General features: G+C 43.4%; 1 protein-coding gene across 2 annotated transcripts in view; it reads right to left on the reverse strand.

The window, feature by feature from the left end:
- Gar1 (Gar1 ribonucleoprotein) overlaps nt 1-25,682 on the reverse strand; it is a 38,775-nt gene that overhangs the window by 9,835 nt on the left and 3,258 nt on the right. For both annotated transcript variants that reach the window (XM_084585906.1, XM_084585905.1), the window contains 3 exons: nt 20,625-20,836; nt 15,563-15,711; nt 11,066-11,125 (listed from right to left, as the gene is read on the reverse strand). In XM_084585906.1, coding sequence (XP_084442032.1) covers nt 11,066-11,125; nt 15,563-15,711; nt 20,625-20,832 — 417 coding nt within the window. In that variant the 5' untranslated portion in view covers nt 20,833-20,836. The remainder of the gene's footprint in view (nt 1-11,065; nt 11,126-15,562; nt 15,712-20,624; nt 20,837-25,682) is intronic.

Below are 25,682 nucleotides of genomic sequence, written 5' to 3' on the forward strand. Positions count from 1 at the left end.
GATGTCATCAGGGCTCGTTGGGGCGCACCTGCGCTCTCCTGAGTTAAGCAGGCAGGATGGGCGCTGTAGACTTTTCATTTATTATTTTTTTTTGCACACCGGCATGTGCTGAGTTTAAAGGGGAGAAGATGAGCATCATTTTCGACTGCCCATATGTTTGTTGCAAATGAAGATAGCTTAAAGACCTTTATGCTGCAAAGAGGATTGATGGGATACCCATTGCTCGTGCGCGTTTCCTAGTTTTAGTAAATAGCTTTTCACGAGCCCTTTAAACCTGCAAGTTGCAAATGCAGTACATCAGGAAAGAGTGAGTGGATATGAATATGGGAGTGAATGTTACTGGATAGGAGTGGTCATTAGTGTGAGTGAATGTCAGAATGGCCATGAGTGAATGTGAGCGCAATCTGTCGTGAGTGTGTGAGCGGTCGTGAGTTTATACGAGTAGGAGTGAATATAAATTACTTGTTAGTGGCAATACGTGTGTATGTGGACATGCGTGAGTAGTAGCGAGTTTATGTGAATACGAGTCAGTACATGTGAATTTCAGTGGTCAAGGGTGTGAGTGAGTGGCCTTGAGTGTATATGAATAGGGGTGAGTGGATAGGAATGAGAGTGGACATGAATGCGAGAGTGAGTGTCTGGGGACTTGAGTGTTAGTGAGCAGATGTTAGTTTACAGGGGCACAAGTTTGAGTGTGAGGGAGCAAGAGTAAATTTGAGAGTGGGCATGAGTGTAAGTGAAAGGAGGTGAGTGTCGCTGGTCGTGAAAGTGGGTGATCCCCTCCTCATTGTGCCGAACTATAGGCACACCTAATTAGAGGGCACATCCACAAGGCCCAGTTAACATCAACGGAGAGACGGTGGCAACGAATTCTCACTGAGGTGTCACACTAATCAGTTGCGGGAAGCAATTTTTAACTCTTTCTCTACCGCGCCAATTGAGCGTCGTTAGCTCGCTAACTATGAATTCATGCGCCGATTTTGAACCGTTTCACGTCGCTCACAGATACGCTATAATATCTAGTGTGTAGTCGGATAATCCAAGTTTCAATTTTGATGCTGTTTACATTTTTCCAATGAAGTGGTTATTTGGAAGCGCTCCTAACACGCGGCAGCGTCTTAGCCGTATGCGAGTATGGCGGCATCCGCGTCGACGATGCGCGCTTTGAAACATCGCAAATCTGACAACTATGCACTATCTACAATCCATTTCATCAATGATCCAAGCAGAAGAGACTCTGAAGATGCTGCCAATTATTGTGCGACCCTGCTGACAACGGAAACTAGCCCGGAACACTGGCGGCCGCACTACGGCCCACTAGCGATGACTTCGCGAGCAAAGTTTGAACCTTTCAGCGTCGCTCATGGACACGCTACGCCATCTAGCTTGTAGTCAGGTAACAGAAGCTTAGATTTTATTGATGTTTATATTTCTTCCCGCGAGGTGGCTATTTTTGAATGTGCTCCGAGCACGCGGCTGCGTCGGAGTCGTATGTGGGAATGACGGCATCCACATCAATGACGCGGTATCCGCATCGATGACGCGAGTTTCGAAACGTTGCAAATCTCGCGATTCCGCACTGTGAACGACAGATTGAAGATACTGCCTTATTGTCAGAATTCAGTTCCGACCCCCATGACGATGGAAACCAGCCGGAACATCGGTGGCCACACTTGGTTGGCCTGTTTTGCATGCGTCTGGGACCCCTCTGGATGTTTTGTTTGTGTTGTTGGTGTCATTTATCTCATTCCCAGGGTGTCAACATCATTTGGGCACGATATCTTGCCTCCCGCAATACAGGGAGTGGCGTTGTGCCGAAGAAGGGAACCGGGCATCTGTTTCGGCATGGCGCTCTGCAGCGGCCCTCATTGATTGCTTATTATGCATCAAAACACTATTCAGTACTGCATTTTAATTTTTTCACAGGGAGTGGCCAATATAATGCCCTGCATTTTGTACATCTCAAAAAATTTTTGTTGTTTCATTTACGAGTGCATTTCTTCAAGTTTTGTTCAATTTTTTTCTAAAATCTGGTTTCTGGTAAATTATATTGTGTTACAACCCGCAACTTCATATTCAAAATTATATGCCTAAAAAGCGAATCTATTTAGCTTTCTTTTCGTGTATTGTATAAAATTTTAGACATGATAGCTTTTACAGAAAAACAAAATACTGAAACCTACAGAAAATTGGCCATTTTGCCCACGGTAGGGAAAGAGTTAAGGGCATTTATAAATTACAGGGTCCACATTGAGCTCCTAAATTTGATTCAAAAATTCACGACCACCTCTACACATCTGCTGCATTATATTATAACCATAAATATCTTTTGAAAGTCTTTTTTAATGTTGAGTCTGTGTTGTGGTCCTTGTTATATTTTATATGATGCCACTAACTACAGCTGAAATCTACTACATGAAATTTCCACCATGATAAGCAGTTGCAATTTCCCACCTGAAAACCACACAAAGTAATGCAATTGTTTCTCCCACAAGGAACAATTTTTAGGGAACGGATCTGCTTCAACAACTTCTTGAGAGTAAGTAGATAACATTTTTTTCCCAACAGAGTTCAAAATCTCATGCGGTTTTACCAAAAATGCCTACCAAAGTCGCTTCGCAGTTCCAGTGGCACCACTAATGCCAGTGCAGGTTACGTGCTTCTTGCTTGCTGTCACTAGACTCTTGATCTCCAAAGCATCTATTTCAATGAGGCTGTGATATCAGCACATGTGCACCTTGGCAGATGAAGAAATGCCTTCTGGCAGCGCAACCTCGGTACAAACTCTCACTATGCAAGTCAATTTTTTTCTGGATTGCCGGATTGCCATGAAATTCACGCCAAGGTGCCAATTTTGGAATTAAAAAAAAAAAAAAGTAAAGCTGACAGAATTACCAAAATGTTTTTGGAAATTTTGAAATACCCAGTCCTATCTACCGACGTTCTAGCACGATTTCAAGTCACTGAAGTTTCTGCTGCAGCAATATTTTTCACAGTCCCATGAATTTTTCAGCCCCTGGATTCTAGAGCAGTGGTGTAACTGGATCTCGAATGTTAAAATCAGTGAGTAAGCTTAAATATTTGATACAAACAATGCTGTTCCCAACTACAGTGGAACTGCTTTTGGCTGCTGCACCCGTTAACGCGATTTTCTCCCCCGGCTGCCCCCATGCGTCGTCTGCTCTGGCTCTGCTCTCATTGTTGGCTGTCTTTGTATTTTCTGCGTTCTTTCGCCTTTCGCCATTTTTGTGATCGCCATATTTACATCGCTCGTCGTGCCCTCTGAACAGTTACGTGCAGCGTGTCAAACATTACGTGATCGCTCATGATGCCCCGAGATGCGACACGCGTTCAGTGCACGGAAGCGAAAGTCGTCCACATGGCGAAGCGCCCGACTGCATTGACGCCTCAGCGTCCTAGCATCTGTTACAGTGGAACTTAGAATACAAGGAAATGCAACAAAGCATTTAACCTGGAACTTCACTTTCATCCCAAAAGGGCTGTAGATAATTTGGACAGTTTTTCACGTGAACATAAGTAAGGAGACTGCAGCTCTGGTTGAAGGTGTGCTCTCTTGACAATAGGTTTCTCCTTAATTATTTCAACTAGTAAGAAGGAAAGAGCTTTATTTTCAGCACCCGGGCGTGCATGCAATATAATGTTTGACGAGATGTACATTCATAAGAAGTCCTGCAACACACCTTTCGATACGTTTGAAGGCCTCGTGGAACACTGTACCATGCAGGGGGGGGGGGGGGGGGGGGAAGCTATGCGATAAGGCACTGGTGTTCATGGCTAGAGCCATTGGAACATATTGAGAACATGTTCTTGCTTATTTTTGCATGTGAATGCCTTTTTTTAAGGCTTTTATTGAGAGACATGTGTCTAGAAAAAATATCGGTCAAGCTCTTTCTTTGATTCATCCTTGATGAAAAAGTACAGCATTCTTGGCAGTGTGCAGCGGTGCTGTATATGATGAAATGTTTTCCTGCTTCACATGAGTTAGGCTTCATTGGTTTGCGAGGCAAAGGAAGGCCAAATTTTGTTACGTGGCTGCTCATGCGAAGGCAGCACACAGGCACAAAGGCTAAGTATTTGGGTCTGTATTCAGATGTCCGACATTTTATTGCGGTTGTTAGTGAAGGGTTGTTTTGGTGGCATGCATATATTTCAGTTGCATAATATTTGGGTTGATGGGGATCTTACTGTCTTGGCATGATGTGTGCAAGCTGACTGCTATTTGTAAACAGATCATTCCACCAAATACAATACGCTTTCATGTAATAGTGTATTTGTAGAGTGCTATCATTAATTGTTGTGGAGGCTTTCGCACGTTCATTTACATGCAGGCTCTCCTTCACTTGTATACCCTGATTCTGTGGGCACGTAGTTGTGTACAATTTAACTTGCAAATAACTATCCACACGAAAAAAAGATGTGTTAAGAGTACACGGTTTATTATGTGTATTTTTCATCTTTAAGCTCGGCCATACTGCTGATGCAACATACTACTGTGTGTTATTTTTGGAGCTGTATATTCCACCTCGTTTTAGGGCCTTCTGTTCCATTTACTGCACCATGTTGCTGCTTGATCACGACCGAGAGCTGACATTAAACTGCTGCTGCTTCTCCGACACTTCATTCTGTATTTGTGTTCTTCGTGGTGTGCAAGCACTGCGGCGCATTTGTGACTCATCAGGCCAGTGCATGCCTGAAGAATGAATGTGGATGTAACTAGTGGTGTGAAGCTGCATGCTTTTTCATCACTCGCACAGAAAGGCAAGGCCATCGACAACGGAGACTGAACGATGCTTGGACAAGTCGGCTAGGGATAGACCCTGTTCAATATTAAGAGTTGCCTTAAATTGGCTGTCAAATTTTCTGCCAAACTAAATTTCCACAACAGTTACGGGGTCAATTTTCTCGTGTCTGCGAGAAAAACAATCAAAATCCACGGCAAACATGCGTCAAGGTGACGTCATGCTTTTTTTGTTTGTTTTTTATTGACACTAGTATTTAGAATCATTCGCAGACAGCGTGGCAGTGAAAAGAAACTCGTGCCTCACTCGGTCCCCATGGGGTCTATGGAAGTTTTGCTACCATGAGATCTACCTTGTCGCTCCTCCAAAATGGTGACTGTGTCTAAAATTCAATCTTGAGAAATCAGCGAAAAATGTTTTTGGCATATTTTTGAATTACCAAGGCAAACAGCAGCTCAATAAAATGAGTTATAACTGGTTTTTGGTGTGAATGCACCGTTTCCCATTGATATAATTGCCCTTGCAACTCAGAAGGAAATTTATTTCGACACGGTTTGCAATTCCGCATGCCACGAGTAACAATGTTTTGCGATCGTCGCTGCCGCCATGAAAACCGTCCAGGTATCACTTTTTCATCTGCAGCGTCATGATTACAATGCTTGTACGCGGCAAGGAATCGCCTCGAGGAAATCGTTCGCTCTCCTATCTGTCGCACCAAGCACCACCGGCTACGCCCTTATCGGCCCATCACGGAGCGTCGGTGCTTCGTCACTGATTGCGGATAACAGGATGCCGCGTTGCTGCGTCACCGGCACGCTTATGTCTACCTTTCTTCGTTTTTGGGTCAGCATGACGCCCGAACCTAAATTTTGCGCGTTTTACACCGTTGTCGTTACGCCGGAACGTTGCTAAACCAGCTAGGACTAACTTTGCGACCTTTTCAAAATGGCACCAGGCCACAAGCAGTTGACGCCGGCAGCCAACCAAAAGTGGCCATTTGGGTCAAATACTTTCGGAGCCCAATAGCAGCGCATGTTTCGTGCAACTTCATGCCTTTGTTTTCCACTTTGGGTGTTCACTCACAGACGCCAATCGTGACATGGGAATAGCCTGAATCACGATCTTTGGAACAAGACCAAAATGATGCCGGTGGAGCGCATATTTTTCGATCTGCGGCCGATCAAAATTCGCCGAGATTTGACCTCAATTTAAAGGGCCAAGCATTCAGATTCACAACTTTGGAACGCTGTAAAGTTCAAAATAGGTGGTACAGTCGAACCCGGTTATATCGAACCCGGACATATCGAATTTCGGTTATATCGAACTCGCGAAATATCCACTTGAAAATCCCATGTAAAAGTATAGGAAAGCCGCGTCATATATCGAACTTAATTTCACTGGTCATTCGATATATCGAACTCCGCACCACGCTCTGGAAAGTGTGCCTTCCCTAAAGGCGATCGCATCACCCTTGGCCGTTTGCCGCGTGACGTTTTCAAGCCACACGCGGAAGGAATGAGAGGGGACAGTTCGGCGACGGCTGGTCTGGGCAGCGCCGCGCCCATTCCCCAAAGGCGCGCGCATCTGCAGTTGTCGTTTCCCGCACGCCAACACATGACGTTTGCAAGCCATGTGCGTGAGTGTGCCCATTCTTTTGCCGAGCTCTCTCCTTCAGCACGCGCAACTCATGCGCCAAGCCAGCTCAGCCCGTTTTCAGATAGGTGTTGGACGCTTTCTTCAGCGTGTGTTGCGAACCCGCTGCGTGCGTCAGCGGACGTGGCTATGGCGCCTGCGGATGTTAAAAAGCGGCAGTTCTCTGTTGTTGTTTTTTTTTTTTGCGAGAGTCATCCTTTTTTATTGTTGTGCTGTACACGCGGCGTAGCGTAAGATATGGCGGCTGCGGACGTTAAGAAGCGGCAGGGTTTTTTTAAGTTTTTTTTTTTGCGGGGATCTTTTTTTTTATCCTTGCATGTGTGAATCAGCGAAAGCACGCGGTCAGCTGCTGCGATCATGACGCCCGCCCCAAGCGCGCGCGGCGTGATAAATCGAACCAGGCGTGTGCAATCAAGCCATCACGGGCACTCGGCCAAGTTCGCTCCCCGCCACCCCAGGAGCTATCAAAAGATAAACGCGCCCTGACGTTATCGTTGCGCAGCATCTTGGCACGCTGCCAATGAGCTGTGGATGAGACGACCGAAACGGAGTGACACGCGCCATCGACATGCAAGCGAAAATGTTCGCGATTACTGCCGCCGCGGCGACACAGAAACCTTGTTTTGAGCTGCCGCGGTGGCTCAAGCGGCGAGAGGGACGCAGTTCCAACAAGTTTGAAAATTTTCGCTCTGTCGCTGAGATCACTCAGTCGCTTGCATGTGAGCGAGCTGGCCTTAACGCTTTATTTATTTTTTTTCAAATTCTCGAGTGCAAAAGTGGAGGGTGGGTTCATTATGCGAGTGGGTCGGTTATGCGACAAATACGGTATCGTTTTTTCGCATCGTAAGTGCCGTCACAAGCCGATTTCTGTATATCGAATTATCGATATATCGAACTATTTCGTGATCCCCTTCGAGTTCGATATATCCGGGTTCGACTGTATTTTCCAACCAAAATTTGCAGAATTGCGGAAACGTCTCAGGACCGCGAAATTGAAAAAATAAAAAATTTGATTTTTCGACCGATTTTCGGCAGCATAGAGCCGTGTTGCCTTAAGGGGGGACACGGGTCTTGCGGACCAAAAAATCGCGAAAAAATCACTTTTTGGAAAATGTGATTTGCGAAATCAGTACCTCTTTATCTACCTATATGCTAAGTTTTTCATCTCTAGGGACGGTATTTTAGTCACAATGCCAATTTATATAATCGATGTCGCCCAAATTTGGGCCGAAAACGACCCCCGAAACAACCATTTTCCGCGAGGCGTAGCTCCCATTTTGTGCGCGGCACCGTAGCCATCTTGGTCTCATTCGAAAGAGCCGCCTTTCGTCTTCAAATTGCCGCCTCTGCTGTTTACATTCGCCCATTGGTCACATAAAAAATAGCAAAAAAGAAAACGTGGCATTTGCAATCCCATTGGCTTTCGGGGTGCACGTGACGATAAGGCGTCCCCGCATTGGTGGAGCTGGCTGACGGCGTCTGCTCGGCGCGCCCGAGCCGCGGGGAGACGGCGGAGACGTGACGCCGGCCGCGCTTCGTTCCGAACCGCGAGGTGCGTTCATGGCAAGAATTTGTGAAAAAAGTGAAAAAAAAATAGTTGAATAATCATCTCAAGTGATGCCCTGCCCCGGCTGTGCGCGCTCAGGCCGACGGAAATTGTGCGCCGAACGATCGTGTGTACGAGCCTGAAGTAGGCCTAGCGTGTTCCCCAGCATGGGGGACTGCTACTGCCAGCGGTCGCACCCGCCGCGACAGTGATAACGCAGGCCGCAGATGAGCAGAAAGATAAGCTCAAAACAGGAAAAGCTTGAACTCGCGCCAACTCCAGCAACGAAGCGGTAGACGGATTGTGTTCGTAACGATGACGGCAGCGCGGCGGACAGTCTGCTTGGCGATGCGGAGTTCACGATCGTCAGATCTAAACAGTTTGCCGAGATTGGCGAAGCGTAAAACATACGGCGGTGATATTGGCATTTAAAAAAGTGAACGGGGATAAGGAATCGGCGTCAAACTTATTCTCCAATGCGTAAACTGCGGGACACGTCGTCTTCGTAGAGCTCGCCGCGCGTTTGCGCCGATCGGACCTCGTTCATAGTCCTTAGGGAATTCACTTGCTTCCAGTGCAATGCAGAGCACTGGGAAGTAGCAAACAGCTCCAAATTACATTTCTTTTCCGCAATAAACGTTCCTCACAGCAGTCTTGATGCGAGGGCGTAGCAAAACGACGTACGTAAAAAAAAAAAAAAAAAAAAAAAAAAAACGAAAAAAAAAAAAATCGAAAAAGTGACAACTGAATGTGCTGCAACTGCAAATCAAAATGAAAGAGGTGACACTTGGACGTTGGGAAGCAAAGAGACTACATTCCTGGAGGTTTATAGCCATTTTAAATTGTAAACGTGTGCATTGCACCAGTGAATGTCTGAGAGCAGAGAGGAAGCGTGCTTCCTCTGCAGCTTTTCAGACTGCAGCAAAACGAAAGCAGAAGGGCAAACCCAATGCAGATTACTGTCCAGGAGCCTTCTAGGCAATAGTGGCCTGCATTTCTACAGTTTTTGTTTGATTAAATTAGTGTTTGACATTGCAATTCGTTTTTTCCATTTTTCTCAAAATGAAAATTTTGCCTACCCTTCTATTTTGCGGGTGGCATTGTGGCTCTCCTACTCGTTAGATCGTAATGATTTCTTTTTTTACTGGCTCGTGAGTGTTAAAGGAACACAATAAAGCTATTATACAAGGTCTCAACTGCATGAAAAATTTTTAAACATAAGAAGATGTAGAAAGGGGGTGGTTGCACTTGTGAAGCTGAAACTTAAAACTTCCATAACTTTGGCTTGTAGTAAGGCAGGAGCACAAAACTTGTTTTATTGTGTTCCTTAGACATTCAGGAACAGATCCATGTGCATTTTAGCAATTTCCCTTCAGTAGATATTTTTACAAGCTTCCCGCAAGTCTGGAACAGCAAAGTTGCTGTAACTACTCAGCAAATTTATGTAGAAGAAAACTAACAACATATTTGAAACCAGCACAAGAATTTACATAAACCCTGCAAATTTCATACTGACAGGACAAATATTAAGAAAATTTTGCTCAAGACCCATGTCCCCCCTTAAGTAGCTTCTTCCCCAGAACTGTATCTGAATAGAATGCTTTACCTTGTCCCGCTTTCTTTCTGTCTGGTAGTACTGCAAGAGAACTGGAACGTCTCCTTCTTACTTCAAGAGTTGTAGGTTTCCTCTCACGATGCCTGTCATTAATTGTCCCTTTCCGATTGTTTGTTTATATGTTTTTCTTCAGCTAACATAATCTGCATATGCTTGTCATTTCTTATCTTGTACTACAATGTTTGACTACGCCCCTCCTGCTAGGACCATATACATGGTCTGCAGTATTCGAAATAAATAAGATCTTCAACTCACTTCTATCACTTAGAGGTTACAGATCCGAAGGGAAGATTTAAGAAGGGAAGGGTTGGTTCTGGGACCGCTCTTATTCTTGATTTACATAAATGACTTGCCTTCCTGTGTTTCTTCGAAAATTTGCCTATTTGCTGATGACTGTGTTTTATACCGTAAACTTGCTGATAATTCCGATATCCTACTAATCCAGAATGACCTTAATAATATTAGCGAATGGTGCAGTAAATGGTGCATGCAATTAAACAATAACAAATGCAAATCAATGAGGGTATCTCGAACTAATGTAACAAGTCCTATGTATATGCTTAATAACGTCCCATTAGAATCTGTAAAGTCATACCGCTACCTTGGTGTAATCGTTACTAGTGATCTAACCTGGAAATTGCATGTCAACTCCATCATCGCTAAAGCCAATCGTACTCTCGGATACATTCGTCGTAATTTGTCCCTTGCACCATCATCATTAAAGCTATTAATGTATACAACATACATTCGTCCACAACTGGAATACGCCTCATCTGTTTGGGACCCCGGTCAAGCAACACTCATACACTCCGTTGAGGCAGTACAAAATCGCTCAGCCCGGTTCATCTTAAATAACTATCAAAGGACAGCCAGCGTTACTAATATGAAAGCATACTTACATCTCCCGCTGTTATCTACTCGAAGAAAACTATCCCGCCTCTCACTTTTTCACAAAATATACTACCATAACTCCACCTTGCGTTCCTCATGGGTTCAGCCACCATCCTACATTTCGTTTCGTCGTAACCATAGTCAAAAGGTAAACATTCCGCACACAAACACAGTTGCCTATTTTAACTCCTTTCTTCCCCGCACCTGTAATGATTGGAATAACCTCTCTGCATCACTAACAAGTATAACTGAAGAACAAAAATTTAAATCCGCGCTGCAATCTTTCTTTTTTGCCTAGTTTTAAAACTTACTGTATGGTTATTTGCATAACATCATTGTATACTGTTGCTTATTATATTTTTATATTGTTGTTTTTAACACCTATGCCGTTTTCCTAAATTTCCTAAATTGCACATGTACCTTGTTCTTTTTTTATTTGCTTTGTTTTTCAGATTTGTACGCTTTTGTTAACCTTCTGTTTTATATATATATCCTGTATGCGCCCCTCCCCTCTGTAACGTACAACTGTACCCTGAGGGTATTATAAATATAAATAAATAAATAAATGTGAGCATCAACAAAATTGAGTATTGTGCTCACCTTTTGCTTTTTGCTGAAGGAACTCGCCTTCACATCCTCCTGCAGCTTTACTGAAACATACTGTTCAATTCAAATGTCAAGGATTCAGCCTTTGCCTGGAGTGGATGTAATTATACAAGACTCCAGTGCTCACAAAACACTGCCGTAGTTTTACGACAATCACAAGACCGTGCTTCGAAAAAAGAGGAAGAGAAGATTATAACTACTATTAAGAAGCAGCAAGGTGATCAGATCTTTGTGCTCTTGGTTTGATAAAGCCCCTGTGACGTAAACTATTCTCCAAACGCAGAAAATGAAATAAAGGTCTAAGGAAGTGTCAGCACCAAAAGAGCTAGCTATTGCAACAAAAATGTTACATACATGTATGCACAAAGTAAAAAACAGTAATCTTTTTCACTTCAGCTTCACTGCATGTTACACAATGCTCTCCTGCAAAAATGAATATATAAAATACAAATGGCAATGCATACCTGCCAACCCGCGAGACTATATTTTTGATCGAACTTTCCAACTGTACAACATAGCCCTAAATCTTCCAATAAATGGCTTCTGCCCAGATAAGAACGGTTTCTGCATTAAAAAAATAAAATGGTGTGCCACAAAAAAATAAATAAATAAATAAAACGGCGGCAGCGCCACGCTGATCAGTTTGCGCTGGCTGCGAGAACACTCGGCAGCGTGCATCTCTAGATGCATTCTATGCTTGCTGCTGCTGCCTGTGTGATGTTTAGGATGCTTAGATTCCCCACCCCAACTGGCACAAATAAAAAAATCTGATTTTTGATCTCACCAGGTTGGCAGGTATGGAAATAAGCAAAACAGCAAGTTGAGCTACTTGGTAGATACTGATGCAAGAAACAGTACAGCAACTGCTTCCGTTCCCCTTGTCGCTGCGCTGTTTCTTGCACCTGAATGTACTAGCTCTTGTTTTTTTTTTTTGTTCTTTTTTTGTTTTGATCTGACTGTGCATTTTGTCTTCAAATTCTTTTGTAGCATAAGATTATATATGACGTCCTTCCCATCCTGCTAAAATCCGTAGTGAACTGCAGTATCTGTAAAAAAAAAAAATTTAAACACTAAAACTTGGTGCTGACACTCCTTTAGACTTGTATTACATTTTTTGTGCAAGGAGAAGAGCTTACACTACAGTTGCATTACCAAACGCTATTCGCCGCGAGATCGACCTAGTGGTGGCACCACCATCGCTCCGGTAGTGTGGATCGGCAGCCGGCGGCGCTCGCAGAAACGCACGCTGCGTAGGTCTGCTTCCGAGTTTACGGCGGGTTTGTTGGCGATGAAAACGTGTCTTCTGCAGTATTTCTGCAATATTGCTGAAAAAAATCCAAGGATTTCGCCAATGCAGCAGAAGTAGGAAAACAAAGCATGCAACCACCAGTCTTCTAGATTTACTTTGCACGTTTCTTGTGCTGAACCGCGCTCACGCGCCTAATGCTTGGGCCTGCCTAATGACAGCTTTGTTTTTCTTATCGAATTTTAAACAGTTTGCAATTATCTCATGCGAGTGAGACCGGCGAATTTAGTGTCAAGCCCACGCAGATACAAGGTTCGTGCTCTGACCTGCAGTAACTTAGATTGAATCGATGCAGCCTGGTTCATTATATCGTACTTGACACGAAGATTAAGCAGTTTAACTGTAGCACTGGCAGCGTACTGCCCGGCGGGTGCCATAGACTGAGTGGACATCAACTCTGGCCCAGACAATCACGCACAAGCATTCCCCAAATATGAGATCACGCCGACACTTTACAGGAAACCTCACCGCACAGGAAAGCTGATTGTTCACGTGTACAGCGCTGAGTGGATTGAATTTGCCGAGGTGCTTTTTGCGGCCACTGTCATAGAATGTGATAGCGTATTAATGCATGCGCCACTAACTTTAAATGATTTCCTGAAACCGAGGAAAGCATAAGGGATTCCTGATGTGTGTGATGTTAATATATAACGGTAAATTAGTAGTGTAATTATTTTGTTTTGCAATGCGAATAAATTTAACCCTGTGAGAGAACTTTTACGCAACTTGACAGAATTTACAATAATCAGCGATTAATTTTTAGTGACGTTAAAGTACAAGCTACGAATTACTCGCTGCGAAGACATCGTTATAAACTGCGCATGGGCACTGTCATGTTCTGAGAACCAATTTTACGAGCTGAAAATTTCTTCATCACTAATTATTTAGCAGTGGCTATCTTATGCGAAGTAAAATATTAGGGTTGCTTCCAAAACAGGTGCCGGATATAAAACTATTCCGAAAGAAATGGAGGTCATCTTATCATGCGACTATAAAAATGTATTTATTCCCGAACTAAACACTGATATTTAAGCCCGCATGAAGCTGTTTCACTCCCCCTGTCCGAAATGACGAGTTTTGTCGGAAGACAGCACCTGGACGAAAAGGGATTATAATGATTATAATAGGCTACCAATAAAGTACAATGATCTAGGTGTATTATGTAATATTTAGGGTAACAATTAGGTGCAGGGAATATGTTTCCCAAACATTCGATCATTTCTCTAAAGCGAAATGTGCTCACTAATACTTTTACGGATGCATAGAAGCCTTCAACAAAAGAAAAGAAAAGAAAAAAAAAAGAAATGCATATTGGCCCGGGTTTAACGCATGAAAGCGGCATCGGCTATGACGGATAATAGCAGAGGCTCGTTTTGGTGTAGTTTTCTTTTTTTTTTTTTCATTATTAACACCACCTTTACCACGTGGGATTGTTTATTGTGCAGTCAAATCCCACAGCAGAGGAACGCCTTTCGAAACGGTTGTGATTGGATCCCCCGTTCTCGAAATCAGCAGTCGAGCGTCCTTACCATTGAGATACCGCAATAGAAGTTTAAAAGCAAAAAAAAAAAAAAAAAAAAAAAAAAAAAAGAAGTACTCACACAACTCTATCGTGCATACAGACGGCATAGCAGGCAAATAGTGGTCTGTTCAAACTGCATTCTGCTATATGAAGCAGTCTGAAGTGGCATATGTTTTAGTAGCTGCGGTATTCCAAACAGAAACGGGAATATGCGATTTCTGAGAGTTTGCATTAACTGTTATTGACGGCAACGACCTTTTTTTGCTTTGACACGGCGGTAACGTCAGTACCACTTCGTTTGAGACATTGCATGTCAAAGGACCTCAAGCGCCGAAGACCGCGATGGAAGATGTCCTTATCCAAGCATGAGATGCTCGATACGGACAAGTATTTATTTCTTTAATGAAGCATGGGGGGGGGGGGGGGGGTTATAGACTGTTCATATTTATTTTGCAAGAGGCATATAGGTAAGCAAAAGCTCACAGGAACCGCGAAACAAACAAAAACACTCGTGTACACGCCGCATGCGCGCGCGTGAATCACTGCGGGATGGCACGCGACGCGAAAACGCATCCACACTGAGTAGGTTTCGCCGCTGAGCCGCAAGGTGGCGACTCTGCTCGATCTCGAGGCCAATTGCATACTGAGCAATTTTTCCTTTTGTGTTCTGCTGTTGTGCGCAAGCCCTTGTCCTTTCCTGAAATTCATCACTGTCTTCAAAGTAACATAAATCCATTAGCAACACATACACCTTTTCAAGAAATAGATTTTGATTCCCTTTCTGTGAGTGAGCCTTGGCTTACAGATACCAAATTCCTACCTGTTTCTAAGTATAAGCCGTCATCTCTACCACGAAGCTCATACACTCGAGGTGGAGCATTTGCAACTTTTTGAAAGAAAGTTCCGCTTTTCAAGTACTATCCAGTGTTAACTAGAGTAACACTTTCAATGAAGCTTCATTTATTAAATTTCCCTGTGGCCTAGTTTCAAGGTCTAACCTATCTAATGCTCTGACATGTACTTTCACATATTTTCCCCGTATGCTGATGCATACATTTATTCCTTCATGTAATTCTTTTCAGTCTTAATCACATGTTTACTGTAAAAAGCACTTACATTGCTGAATATATTTTTCAGTTATTTTGTTACGCATGCTACTTGGTGAACTTATTTTGTTGCTATACTCACAACTAGCCACTAATTATGAATCCAACAAACAGTTTTGTACTCCATGTCTTATATGAGCAAACAAACAAGCAAGCAAGAAAGCAAAAACTCATTCAGAAAAGAAAGTGCAGAGAGAATAGAAAAAACTCGGCTAGCCACTTCACCTCCTATCACATACAGTAAAACCTGGATAATTCTAACTCGGTTAATTAAAAATGCTACGGGATAATTTAAAGGACATTTATAGTCTTATAACTACTACAGTAAATTTGACCGAATAATTCCAGACTGCCGCCTGCACCAATTGTCAATCACAATTTTGCCACAAACTAATGTAGCGATGCATACCTTGGAGCCGTGCGTGATGCTCCAGCGCCAGACGTCCCTTTCAATAAAATCCCCTCCGTGCATCTTAGTTGTTCAGTTCAATTAACGAGGTTATTACTGTAGTTCCAGTGATTCAAACCGCCACCAAATAATACGCTGTTAAGGATACAAAGTCTCGGATGGGTCCAAAGATTTCATCCACTTTGCCTATTTGCTGCTTATTCTCCAAATAAAGTGGAGCATTGAAGAAAGGCACCCGCTCTTCGGTCACCTTGGCCACCAGGTCATCTAGGCATGGGTGGCTCAGGTAAGCAAACTCTGAAATAAAAATGCATCCCAATCTGTCAAAAACGAGCGAACTAAGTGATGCGAGGCAAAATGTTGACAATGCTTCTTGCAGCACTGAGACACTACATGCATTCTCTGCGCAACCAGATTCTACAGTCATCCTAACTAGCACAAATGGAAACTCCACCACATCAGTGGCTTTTCGGCATACTGCAAGCGATACGAACATTTTTAACGGGGTGGAAAAAGGACTTATCAAAGCTGCAATATTTTCTGAGGGTGAAAAGGAACTGCTTGCAGAATTGCTGACAACGTGAATTTTGTAACCGCGACTGCTACCGGCGGTGCGAAAATCAATCAAAAGTAGCCGCTCAATGCTTTCTGGGCCTTTCCTTCTCCAGTGTCGTTGAAAGTCCTGTTAGAGACGCCAGCAACATGCTTGATAATCAGAGTAATATAAAGATATATACTAAAAGCCATATTATAAGTTACTAAACATCAATACCAGAGCTAAAAGATAAAAAAATGCACCCATAAGAAATGACGTGGAATTTTGAAGAAAAAGTATATAATACTGAACAGAAAAATATGTAAAGAAACAAGTAGAGTCTTTAAACCAAGAAAAATGCAATCAAGTGCACAACACCAAAGCCCCACTGCTCAGTCTAGACCAGGGGTTCTCAAACTGGGTTCCGCGGAACCCCTGTGTTCCGCGGGCTGTCTTCTTGTGTTCTGTGAGAATCCTCAGAGCTCAGGGCAAGCACTGCTCTCAAAGAGACATTTAATGATGAAGGCTTGATGACATTTTGGATGGGGACTGCTCCACTGTTTCCATGCCTCTTCGAAAAAGCAGTGGACATTTTGCTTCCCTTTGCAACTACATATGCATGTGAACAGGCATTTTCAGCCCTTGCCTATCTGAAGAACAAGCACAGGAGCCTCTTATTGAAGGCTTTTGGGGTTCCTCTAAGCAAAAAAGTTTGAGAACCCCTGGTCTAGACAGATCAATCTACCGCAGTCTTAAATTCAGAAGGTAGTATTTGAATGCAATAGCGTTAAAACCCCAGTCTCCAGAAAATCCAGCATCAGTGAGTGAAAATTTGGAGGAATGACCTTGGCAGGTGGTAGTTAGCAGGTTGTGTGAATTCACAAAACTATGCGACACGGCCAAGATGGCAGGAGCTGCCAACTCGAGTTTTTCCTTTCAAATGCATAAGTCAGACGAGAAATGAACCCACTGGGACTCTTTGATCCCGAGTCACACACGCTATTCCTAGCCCCTTAAGCATGTTCGGACAGCTTGGTTCAAGCGAGGCTTTATACATACGTCGAGTGGTCTTTCACACAATCTGGTAGCTTATGCCTATAAAATGCGGCAGATTACGACTGCACGCAAAAGAGTATTTGTGAGATAATGCAGGCACAAAATAAGATATTAGTCGCTAAGCAAGGGCTCTCTACAAGAGGAGCCAACAGATGGGAGTCATTAATTCTGTCGTGTCGGACCCTTAAAGATGCAAATTAAGCCCCCCTTCCCTCCTAAATCGACGCTTGCCATACAGACACTTCAGGTTGCATACAAATCTACACACTGATTAATATCTGTCAAAAGGCAAACTGCACAGCCAGGCAGCTTTGTTCCAGTGTAAAATTTAGGGGCAGAAAGTGTTGGCATCATTGTACTCGAAGGCACATATCTGAACACGCAGTCAGACTGAAGGTGAGTGCATGCGCAATATAGTCTTCTGTTTAATATCTCTTAGACAGCATGCCTATGATGCTTACTATGCGGGCTGCGTATAAACCAGGGGTCTCAAGCTCATATTCCTATGGAGACTGCAATGAGGACATTTCGTCCCTCGCGATCTATATGCCCGAAATTAAGAAAAATAACGACAGCAGCAATAAAAGTATAAATTATAAGAGGTCAAAAACAAGACCAATGCCCCGCCGTGGTGGTGCGGTGGTAAGACGCCCAACTACTGTGCCGGAGTACCCGGATTCGATCCCAACCGCGGCAGCTGCGTTTCAAAGGAGGCAAAACGAACAGGCGTCCGGGTGCTGCGCGATGTCAGTGCACTTAAAGATCCCCAGGTGGTCGAAATTACTCCGTAGCCCTCCACTATGGCTCCTCTTTCTCTCCATGTTCACGCCCACCTTCCTCCCTTCCCTTACGGCGTGGTTCAGGTGTCCACAGAACCAAGTGTGACAGATACTGCACCTTTCTGTTTCTGTGAACCAATTATTATTATTACTATTATTATTATTATAAATACACTAGAACGTTTTTATAGTAAAGTTGGACCGGCAAAAATGTTTACCATATCAGGGTCTCTACTGTATTAGTTGTCAGTGATATAACATGGTCTTGAAGATGCTGCCTGGTAATTAAATATCTACTTACTAAATACAGCTTCCTGGTTTATGAAACACTCTAAAAATACCTTCCATCCCTCTCTTATCATCTCTTTGTGCAGTTTTGGTATTTTTCAGTTATAAGATTTTTTTGTTAGAACTTGTCAAAGTAATTCTTAGCAAGAATGCACCGTGGCTATAAATACAACAGTGTGATTTCATGTGAAAACTAAGGCCTTGCATGAACATGGCATTGTGTTCCACTGTTTCAGTCATTTAAGAGGCAACAGATGGGAAACAGCACATGCCACACCTTCACTTCTTGCCACCACTGCCTCGTGCTTTGCGCTGCCCGGCGCTGCAAATGCTTTGATGTTTCTTCCCATCCCCACTTTTATTCTAGTCTACTTTCTGATTAGACTGCGGGGCCTACTTTCCACATTAATAGCCAGCTTTACCTTTTTTTCCTAAACGGCTGCAAGGCTTACATAAAATTGCCTTCTCCTCAGGATTGGTGAGCTTGGTGGTGAAGCCATTAAAAAAAAGAATATGCAGCTTTTTTTTTTTTTTTTTTTTCAAAAAAAAAAAAAATTTGCCTCATGATTCTAGGTAGCGCACGCGTAGTTATGTGATATCGTGGGAAGTACATCCCTGCGGCCAGATGCATTTTACTATAACTGATTTTTATCAAAAACATCTTTACTGGCTTCATTTGTTTTAGCGGTTTAATGTCCCAAAGCGACTCAAGCTATGCGAGGCGCCATAATAGAAGGTTCCAGAAATTTCAACCCTCCCCGGGGTTCTGACATTACACAGCACAGGGGAGCCTTGTTTTTCGCCTCCATCAAAAAGCAGCCACCACAACTGGGATTCGATCCTGCATCCTTGGGTATAGCAGTCGAGCGACTGGGATTCAATCTTGCACCCTTGGGTACCACGGTGGGGCAAAATGTCTTTTACTATAAAGAGAAATAAGTGTACAGTTGTCTATGGCAGATGAAGTGGGGCTTCAGTTTCACTTTACTATATCTAAGTTTACTATAACGGGGTTCTACTGTAATAAAATGATCGAAAATCAACTAAAACGTCTAGTTCCCAGGCCACACTTCCCGCATTATTTGTGAAAAAGAAAAGCAGCGCATGCTCTCCTTCTAACCAAAGACGGACAGTCGCAACTTCAGGATGGCTCAGAGAGAGTTACTGAAAGCAAAGAGCAATTAATACCACCGTCGCTTATCCTACTACTATATCAGCCTACCGCTGCAATGAAGCCGTCGAGTCACGGCCACAACTGATTTCGTTTGCTCAAATCACGATTGAGAGCAGCACAATCATGGCACATAAATGCAATAGTCACGCAATCTTTTTTGATTCCGCATACTTTTTTTTTTGAGCTCGGGAAAAAAAGTACACACGAGGCTCTCTTTAGCACAAATTATGAAATGAGGGTTTCTGAAGGTGCTCTTCAACTTTGCAAATCACGTTTATTGGCTAAAGTCAATATATATTTATTGTCTAAAGCCAGTGAAGTGCACTTTAAATACATACGCATATGATGAACAGGCATCAAGTATGGGCCCGTGATAACTGTACTAGGTGCAAAATAAGTGATGCAGTACGAGTGAACATCAAAAACCACAGCCAAGGGCAAAATAAATACCACGAACAGCAGCTACTAGACGTGGTGTGAGCAGTAACACGGGCATGGTCCCAAGGGGAACCAAGCTAACGGGAATAAAGACGAAGACAGAGTTCAAGGAAACGTTAGAAGTTGAACATTATACCTTAAATTTTTGCAACTAAGTTCTGTATGCATGAAGAACATTTTACAGAACAAGCTGCTGACAAGGGTATCCAGCTCATCCAAAAGCATTTCTAGAAATCAATGAGGACAATGTTTCAGACCCCCAGACCTTTCTGATGATGACAATAAAACTAAGTGAAAACATCAACAGGTATCACAAGAAAAGTATTGTTTGACAGTGCATGTAATAATCCTTGGGAGATGACAGGCCTCAGAAATATGTTTGGTTCGATCTGGTTAGGTTGACTGAGTTCCAAAGAAACTCTAGCTATGAGGAATGCTATTAGGTGGATGTCTCCAAAACTTTCGTCCAACTGGAGTATGCCCTGACATAGGCACCACCTTGCTTTTCACCTCTACTGAAAAGCGGCCACCACAGCCGGCATTTGATCCCGCGTCCTTAAATTCAGCAGTTGAGCACCCTAACCTCTGCAGCCACTGCGACAGGGCCCTCAAAAATGGGTGTTAAAAATAGTACCCTCCTGCAGCTGGTAACTCCTCAGTATTCCTTGTGACTTTGACACAGCTAGGGAAGACTGCTCAAATAGAATATCAAAAACCAGATGCCAAAAATAAAACATTGAAAATATACAAAATGCACATATGCACATATGCACAGGTTATGCAAGCAAACACATGTTAAAGTACTTTTTGCCCTTTTCAGCTTTCTGCCGTAATTAGATTTTAAGTTGTCGTAGATACACCTCAAGTTAAACACTACTTCTGACAACCCTCTCCTCTTTTGCCTTTAGTGCTAGTAGAGCAACGTGGGAAAGCTACTTGCCGACAACTTCTTCGGGAGGCCCTTGGTCAAAACCTCCACGGAAACCACCTCTGCCGCCGCCAAACCCTCCCCGACTGCCAAAACCACCCCGGCCACCACCTCGACCCCCAAATCCACCACGGTCCCCGCCTCCTCGACCGCCGCCGCCACTGCCACCACGGAAGCCTCCACGGCCTCCTCGAAAGTTTCCACCCCCACCTCTGTTCATGGCACTGCAATGAAAAACCATTAAACGCATGTTATGAAGGTAAGACTATGAGAAAATGAAAGACAAGTCCTAACTATACATATCTCACACTGATGTCACACTGCCATGTTGCTGGACCAGCAGCCTGCTTACTTATGCAATCCATTCAAGTGCCAGCTGCCCTGTAGAAGCTTAGCGGAAGCTACGTGTGGTGCCAATCGCGGCACTCCTGACATCACATGCTAGCACAGAAAACACACAGGCTGCTTCATGAGCACTTTCCAGAATGACTAAAATGTGGTTTTCAGATAGAGAACACTCTCAAGAACACACTCTCGGCCGCAGTGGATATCAGTTACATAAAAGAAATACTAATCAGGATGCACTAATCAATTCAGTTATTACATACTTGTGATTAGTATCAACAAGACTAGCTACGGACCAGACGATGCCATATCAAGTAATGAAATGAAGACAAAATCATCTAAAGTTGTGCAACACAAGGAAATGCAGTTCTTTTCCAGCGTAAAAACAAAACCAAGCACATGAGGAGAGCAGCAAGTCCAGTGCAAAATAAATATCTCCTGCTAGTATGCTCCACTGACTACAGTACCAAATTCAAAACAAACTACTCAGTTCAGTGTACCACATCATTCACTTCAGTTTGCTTTGTCAATATCAAAATAGTAGCCACATAGTGAATGTTTTTGCTTGAAACAAAAGCAAGTGCATGACACAGTACAGCAACGAAGGCGGTGCACATTTGGCGATGTACACACGCAGTTTGCAATGGACTTCTGCATGCCTGATGAGCTCAGTTTCTGTTTTGTACAGAAAAAAAAAGCATCGGATTTCCTCACTGCGTAGGTATTTAGGGATGACTTTTTCGTTTCTTCAAAAGCTGATGTGGCATTGTCGTCTATCGTTATCAACTTTCCAGTGCGACTAACCCCCAATATGTGTAAATATACAAGTTAATTATTAAATTTTAGGCAGTTTTCCTGCTGATTACTATGACAGCATGTGCATCCTGAAAAGATTTTTTTTTTTTTAATGAAACAAGTTTAGAATTTTTGCAAGCGCTCACTGAAACACCAAGTATATGCAACCTGCAATACAGTTTGCCGCCACACGTGTCACCATCAAGTAGCCATGAGTATCAATGCTCAGTTGACCAACAAGTGCTTGGGCTAATCGTCACTGCCACAATTTAGTTAAAAAGTTAGCATTTTCACTGATTTGGAATTCACTACCTCAGCTTAGATGGTCTCATCGAGCTCATGTGACGTTTCAACTGGCACGGAACTGAAGCAAAAGAATAAGTGCCAGTATTGCTGCGTAACGGACTCCTCGCTACAGTCACAAAAGAGGCTCAAACATCAAAAGATTGGCTCCCAACAAGACTGTAGAAACAATTCATCGGATATTTATGTGTTTATATTATGCAACTTTCAGCAATAGATGGGTTGGTGTGAAGTGTTTATACCAATCCATCATGCAGTGATTAATACAGATGTGTGGATCTTACCCTCACATTAGTGTATGCATAAGCTGGAAAATGCATTTTCCTAGAAGTGCTGGAACAGACAGGTGCAGTAACCAGTCATGGGGCGGCCGGTAGCTGGTCGCAGTATAGGTCGGTGCATGGTGAGGGGTACAAGGCAGACTACACCACCGTAATTTCAACAAACATATTGGCGACAGACGTGGACTGCAGCTAAGTGTTGCTTTGCTGCAGGACAGCGCACCCACTCTGCGCCTCTTGATTGAACAGAGCTGTGAATGGAGACTCAGCATAGTTCAGCAGTCCGTTTCGCGATATGGAGACAATTAACTCTGATTTTCTTTTGTCGAGAAAAGGGATTGTTTTACTTTAAAGCCGAGAAGGGAGACAACATTAATTGGTCAATAGAAAATGATTCCCAAGTTGATATACCGAGGTATTTGACATTTAGCTTTCTCCATCACATTCTTATAGCAGATCTTCATTATACACGTTTTCACAGACACATTCCCTGAAAGCAACAGAAGTCAGGCAAACAGCAAGCAACCAGACAAGCAAGATATAGCGTGATGCAGAAAAACAGTGCAGCACAGTGGGCAACATATTCGCTGCGAGATCGACCTAGAGGCAATGCCACCGTCGCTCCGATAGTGGGGGTCGCCAGCCGGCGGCGCTCGTGGAAACGCACGCTGCGTATATCTGCTTCCGAGTTTACGGCGAATTTGTTGGTGGGGAACACGTGCCTTATGCAATGTATTAGCGATTTACTGTTTAGAGTGTTCGAATACTGCAGAAAGAAAAAATTCGTGGATATCGCCAATGCAGCAAACAACAACAACAACAAAAAAAAAGTGCCCGAATTTTAGGCAAACAAGGCGCGCAACCACTAGTCTTCTAGATTTACTGGCATCGCTTTGCTCGTTTTTTGCGTTGTACGGAGCTCATAGGCCTGATACTTGGGCCTGAACATGACTTGTTGCCTTTTCAACAGCGTGCACGTCTTATACGAGTGAGAACGGCAAAGTTAGTGCCAAGCACAGTGATATCAAGGTTCGTGCTCTGACCTGCGGTACTTTAGAATGAATTGAGGCAGCCTGGTTCATTATATCGCACTTGAATCGAGGATTAGGCAGGTGAAATGCAGCACTGACAACGTGCTGCCCGGCAGGTTACTGTAGACTGAGTGGACATCAACTCTGGCTAGACAACCAGGCACAAGTATTCCCCAAAAATGAGATTATGCCGACACTGTACAGGAAATCTCGCCGCACAGGAGAGCTGATTGTCCACGTGTAGAACACCGAGTAGACACTTTGGCAAGCTCATGGGCAAGCATGGGCGAATGCTTCTTTCGGCCAATGTCAGAGAATTTGGTAGTGTAGCACTGCTCGAATGACAAAACAATTTCCCGAAACAAAGGAAAGTAAGATTTCTGATATGTCTGATGTTGATAAATAGTAAATTAGTAGTGTAATGATTTTTTTACAATGGCAATAAATGTCACTGTGTGGGAGAATTTACACATTCGAAAAAATTTAGTACTATCAGCAATTAATTTACTGTAACGCTAAAATGCAAGCTACGATCAGTAGCTGAGAGGACATCGTAAAAAACTGCGCACGGTCGCTGTCATGTTCTGGCAAGGAATTTTGAAGGCTAAAGATTTCTTTAGTAAAGGGTTCGACGAAGGTTCGTCTGATCAGGCATGGTAGTTGAGTAAAAAGAATTAGTCACTGACCAAGTCAACATGAAAAAAGCAGACGTTTTGGAACCCCTACGGGTTCCTTGATCACAATGAGGCGGAAAAGGCGAGGGAATGGAAATTTTCTTTATCTTTATTTAATGAAATTTTTTTAATTTTCTGAAGATTTCTTTATCATTGTAATTATTGTTGAGCAGCGACTTGAGGTGGTTCTGTCGGTTACTTCCAAAACAGGTGCCGGATATAAAACTCTCCTTAAAGAAATTAAGTTCATCTTATCATGTGACTATAAATATGTATTTATTGCCAAACTCAACACCCACGGATAAGCCCGTATGGAGCTATTTTACTCCTCGTCAGAAACAAGCAGTTTAATTGAAAGACTGCACATAGGAAAAGGGGTTCTTATGACTATAATGGCCGGGCTACCAATATACTCGCCGCGAGACATCGACTCCTGGATCAGATACTCCACCAGCCGCTCGATGGCCTGGCTTTATCCCAAAATCTTTTTCCAGGACTTCATAGACATCGCCGTAAGCTGTAGCGGCGTCGCTGGACAGGTATCCGCGAACGGTTTCGTAGGCATTCTTGATTTTGTCGAACTTAGCCGCATTCGCTGCCTTGCTGCTGCTGTCCGGGTGGTATTTCCGAGCTAACTGGACGAAAGCTTCTTTCACCTCTCTCATGTTGGCATCTTCGTCGACGCCGAGAACTCGGTAGCATTCCTGTACAGCCTTATAGCTACTACTTTGACTTAGAAGTAAAGGAAGTCTGAAACCACAAATTACACTACTCAGGCTATTATCTATGTGAATTATGTAATATTTAGTGTAACAGGTGCTGAAAAGATCTGTTTCTCAAACGTTCCAGCATTTCTCTAAAGCGAAATGTGCTCATTACCACTGTTACGGATGCGCAGAATCCTTCAGCAGAAAAAAAAAAAAGAAGAAATGAAATGCATATATGTGTTTAACGTGCCATGCGACATCGGCTATATGACAGATGATGTAGAGGCGGACCTCGGTGTCGTTGATCACATGAAATTGTTTAACGTGCAGTCAAATCCCACTGACGAGGAGCGCCTTTCGAAATGGCCAGGATCGAATCCCCGTTCTCGAAATTAGCAAGCGAGCGCCCTACCACCGAGACACCGCGACAGAGGTTTAAAAGCAAAAGAAATGTACTCGAACAACTCTATCGTGGATACAGAAGGCAAAGAATGACTTGTTCATATACTAGATTTTGCTATGCAGCAGTCGCAGTTGCATGTTTCAGTAGCTGCAGTATTCCAAACAGAAACGGGAATATACGATTTTTGAGCATTTGCATTAAATTGTATTGACGGCAGCAACCTATTTTGCTTTGGCATGGCGCCTAACGACAGCAGCGCTTAGTTTAAGACACCACTTGTCAAAGAATCTCAAGTACCGAAGACCGCGACTGATGATATGTCTTTTCCAGCATGACGTACTGGATATGGACAAGTATTTTTTTTTTTTTTACTGGAGCATTGGGTAATAGGCTGTTCATATTTCTTTTGCAAGAGGCAGATAAGTAAGCAAAAGCGCACAGGAACCACGAAACGAATGCAAGAGGCAGATAAGTAAGCAAAAGCGCACAGGAACCACGAAACGAACAAAAAGCACTCTTGTATACGCCGCA

This window comes from Amblyomma maculatum, unplaced genomic scaffold, assembly GCF_055883805.1.
Source record: "Amblyomma maculatum isolate TAMU_Amacu unplaced genomic scaffold, ASM5588380v1 scaffold_13, whole genome shotgun sequence".
NCBI classification, from domain to species: Eukaryota; Metazoa; Arthropoda; class Arachnida; order Ixodida; family Ixodidae; genus Amblyomma; species Amblyomma maculatum.